The 4259-nt window shown below is 53.7% G+C and overlaps 1 protein-coding gene across 1 annotated transcript in view; it reads left to right on the forward strand.

Moving 5' to 3' along the window:
* The first annotated feature begins 3188 nt into the window (after positions 1 to 3188).
* ZFPM1 (zinc finger protein, FOG family member 1) overlaps positions 3189 to 4259 on the forward strand; it is a 28559-nt gene continuing 27488 nt past the window's right edge. The window contains 2 exon segments of the mRNA XM_014942579.1: positions 3189 to 3204; positions 3531 to 3612. Of these exon segments, the coding sequence (XP_014798065.1) occupies positions 3588 to 3612 (25 nt within the window). The 5' untranslated portion in view covers positions 3189 to 3204; positions 3531 to 3587.

The following is a 4259-nucleotide window of genomic DNA, read 5'->3' on the forward strand; positions in this document are numbered from 1 at the left end:
GCTTGGGAAGAAAGCAATCCTTTCCCTACGGGTGTTGCAGCAGATTGCGCAAGGAGATAGTGCCATGGCGCAGGTGATCTGTGGTTCCTGGAGAGGGGCAGCCCCGTCCCCTCCCTGGGGACCCATCGGAGCCACCCAGCCGTGGTAGCATCCCAAAAAACCACATGGCATCAAGTCATCAGGGGGTGAAGTCCTCCAGAGTCACCATGTCCACCATCCGCAGCATCCCTGGGGCACCCCTTGCCATACAGCATTCCCAGCCCCATGCCAGCCGTGGGGTTGATGCCACCCTCATCCCTGGGAAAGGAAGGGAGAGCACTGCCCAAACTGGGACCAGCAGGGCTGTCACAGCCTGGGGTTTTGGAGCCACTGTGCTCTGCTTGATGGTGGTGGATTTGGGGTCAAATATGCCCATTCTGGGGAAGGGAAGAGGATGTTTTCCCTGCATGCTGTCCACCCTACTGTAAAAAAACCCCATGACTTGCCTTGGAAAACGCTGACTGGGGCAATGTTGCAGAGAGAAAACCAGTTCAGACCTTCCATAGCAGTGCAGCCGGGTGGTGGGACCTGAGGCTGCCTGGCAAGAGGGGTGTGAGCAGTCCCAAGCACGGGTCAGAGCAACTGGGGGGACGGCAGGAGCAGAGAAACCTTGTGATTTTAACATTTCTTTAAGAGGAAAAAGTGGAAAACACCTCTCTGCCAACCCCACATCGCGCTCTGGCTCTGCGAGTCCTATGGCTGCACCGAGGACATGGATTTTTCTTGCTGGGGGAAGAAGAAATCAGTTCCCTGTGGTTGGAGAAGAGCAGGAGTGGGAGCAAGAGGCAAATCTCTCTTTTTTTTCTTTTTTTTTTTCCTCTTTTTTTTTTTTTTTTCTGCAACGTGTCCCATGACTGTTTTTGTTGCCTGACTCAGGGCTTTTGGACGCTCTGGCTTGGCCAGGCTGCTGTCCCGCTGCTTTATTTTATCAGGAAAGTTCAAGTGTTTCGGGGGTAATACAGTTCCCTCTTCCGATGGCTGCCCGGCAAAGGCTCCGCATTGTTCCTGCAGCAACATGTTTTTTTGGAAGGGATGAAATGCCGAAAGGAATGTAACTGCTGACCTTGGGCTGCAGTGGGGTTAAGGAGTGTGTGCCTATGAGTCACTCCAGATAAGAGCCTTCCACGGCTTTTTTCCTCCAAAATAATTCTTTATCTCCTCTTTCTCACATCAACATATTTTCTTGACATCTCCCATTCGATAGCGCGTGGAGGAAATGTGCTCCTCTAATTTGTTCATCTGATGAAATATAGATGCATTGTTTTCTCTTGTCCTTGGCAAGCCGGGGGGTCACGGCCCTGCGATTTGGGGATGTGCGGTGGGATTGATGCCCAGGAGCTTTGGGAACGTGCTTAGGGGATGGTGCTTGGCATTTTGGGGATGCTCAAGGGGGTCGGTCGCTACCTGGGGATGCCCAAGGAGGAGAGCATCACCCTGCGCATCACCAGCTCAAGGGGACCGCAGGGAGGAAAAGCTGCTTTTAGCTTCCCCCCCATCCCAACCCCTGCTCCGCCGGGAAGTTCAGCCGCTCGCTCGCTTCTCCGTCTCCCAGCCGAGGCCTCTCATGCTACTCCCAGCTCCTATGATAATGCGGAAAGTTGAACTGGCCCCATTACTGCGCTGCGATGGTTGCCTTGATAACGCCCCGATAATGGCAGCGATAGCGGCAGCTCGGTAGCCAATGGCTCTGCCGCTCCTCCCATTAACATTCCCCACCACGGACCGGCTCGGAGCTGCCTATCTGCTCTCCATTTCCACTCCTCCGCTAGATAAGAATGGAAATACTGACTTCATAGCTCACTGATTAAAGTGTCTGGATTTCTTGATAATACACAGATAAATTATGTTTTTCAAAAAGAAGGTAGGGAAGGGAGTACGAGGGGAGGGAAAAACCTCCAGTCCATTTTTATTATTTTTTTATTATTATTATTTTTTCCTTTCCCTCTTTCTGGCCGTGCCCTGTGCGTTGGGGGTTTTTCTGCTCCGAAATGCCAGCCTGTGCCTGGGGTTGGCAGTGGGAAGGGAGAGTCCTGTGCGGTGGCCTTGGGGACAAGGGGTTGTGGTGGGCAAAGAATTTTGGGGAGCCGTGTGGATGGGGTGTATTGCACGTGGGATGGAGATGCTGTCCTTGGATGCCAGGGACCTGCTCACATTGTGTGGATGTTTGGCTTTGCCAGCTGCAGCGATGCCACACGGCTGTGGCACATGGTTGGCATCCTGGTGCCAGCTTTGGCATCTCACATGGCATCTGGCTGTCCCCAGGGACCAGCAGCCAGCTGGTGGGGCGCAGGGATGCTCAGGAGACATCTGCATTTCTACACCCATCTCCTACCTGAGCCTCACTGGATCTGCTGCAGGAAGCTGCCTGGTCCAGTGCGATGCTTTGGGTCCAGCTTCATCCTGCTGGCCATCCAGGCTTAAAGATGGTCAAACCATCATGCCTGGTGGCCTCAAACAAGGCTGGGTGATGGGACCAGGCACCGCTCTCTTAGCGTCTGCTTGTCTAAGTTATACTTGAGTTTCCTCACTTATCCCTACTGGAGCAAATGAGGCTTCCAGACTCTTTGGTTCCTTGCACTGGAAAAGGTATCGACCTCAAGAATCTAAGTTTGTTTCATCTAAATATAAAACTAAAGAGCAAACAGTATAAAGTTCATTTTTTAATGTGCTGCCCCATTCCAGTTGGGCTGCTCTCTTTATTTTTTTTAGAGGAACTGTGATAAAAAGCAGTGATAAAGCCAGGACTGTTTTGTGTAGGAGTCAGTATCTGTGTTATCTATCTCCCTTTTTCACTCTCCGAGCAGCTCTGTTGTTTTTTACTCTTATCTCGCTCCACCAAAATGCCAAGAACAGGAAAAAAAAAAAATTTTGAAAAAAAAAAGAGGCAGCTCAAGCACGCGTGTTTGCACAGAGGCAAACTCAGCATCCGTGGAGCCGGGCACGAACAGCCGTGCTGCTTGGAGTTGGAGGAAGAGGAGGGTTGGGGGTGCCAGGTGAAGGTGCTGGCGATGGGAGGGGGTTGCATCGCAGCGGGTGCTTGTGCTGGTCCAGCAAAGGCTGCAAAGTGCAGGCTGTGGCAGTAGGGATTTTGGGGACACCACTGTCCCAGCAGCTCCAGGTGACCTTCATCTGCTAGGTGCCAGTGGCTCACCCTGCTTCCTGCAGGTCGGTCACCCAACCATGTTGTACCCTCTTAGGGTCCCCTTCTCCTGCAGCCCCCCAGTCCCACTCGTTGCTGCAGCCTTGGCTGGAGACTCCAAAGTGGTCCAGGATGGCACTGGGCACACTGGGGGGCTGGGAGCGGCAGGGACACCCCAGCCAGACCCCCTTCGGTGATGGGTCTGGTGGCATTCTCCACCATCTCCACCATTCTGATGGCTTTGTCCACCATCATCCTTGCCCTTGTCCCTGTCCCTCCATCCTTGTCCTCACCTGGTACAGTCTGAAAGTCTTGGGGTGGAGGCTGAAATCTCTCCCTGTTCCCTTCCCAGCTTTTGGCAGCGGGATGGACCTGGTGGGACCCAAAACCGCTTCCCACGGGGAGGGAGATGGCTCCGGCGCAGAATTTCTGGGGTAATTTGTCGCTAGATTAGCAAAGAGCTTGACCTCTGGCCTCACCGTCACCTGGTATTGATGGACTCCATGGGGCTGTGCTGCCAGGCAGGCATCTCCCCTGCCTCTAGCCATTCCCAACTGGAACAACTTTATTCCAGGTGGGAGAAAAAGTACCAGAATTGAGGAGTTTTTCACCCAGAAAAACTCCCTTTGGCCAACAACAGTGAAGGCACCTGGTGCAGGAGCAGCGGTGGCAATGAGCCTTGCACACCCATGCCACCTTGCACACGTGTACACACTTGGAGCCTGAGCTTCATGGATGGAGTTTCCTGCCATATTATGGGGGTATCCAGCTGCTCCCCAGCTGTGGGCTCACACCTGGCTGCCCGAATCCTGCCCGGATTGGCTTAGGGTTGAACATCTCACACTGCTCTTGGATGAGGATTGGGATGCAAGACACCCCTGGGTACCCCTGGTAAGGACAGGTCCCTCTCTGCTGGCTGCAGAGGGGCCCCAACAGCTGCCTCAGTTTCCCTCCTGTGCTTTGAACACCTCCTGGCCCCAGCCAGGACCGCGTTAAGCATCACATCCCATTCCCACGGAGCAATCTGCTCCCATCCATCTGATGTGCTGGGGCCGGGGCCGGCTCTATTAGACTCTCTCCT

This window comes from Calidris pugnax, unplaced genomic scaffold (assembly GCF_001431845.1).
Source record: "Calidris pugnax isolate Ruff unplaced genomic scaffold, ASM143184v1 scaffold28, whole genome shotgun sequence".
In the NCBI taxonomy this organism is placed as follows: Eukaryota; Metazoa; Chordata; class Aves; order Charadriiformes; family Scolopacidae; genus Calidris; species Calidris pugnax.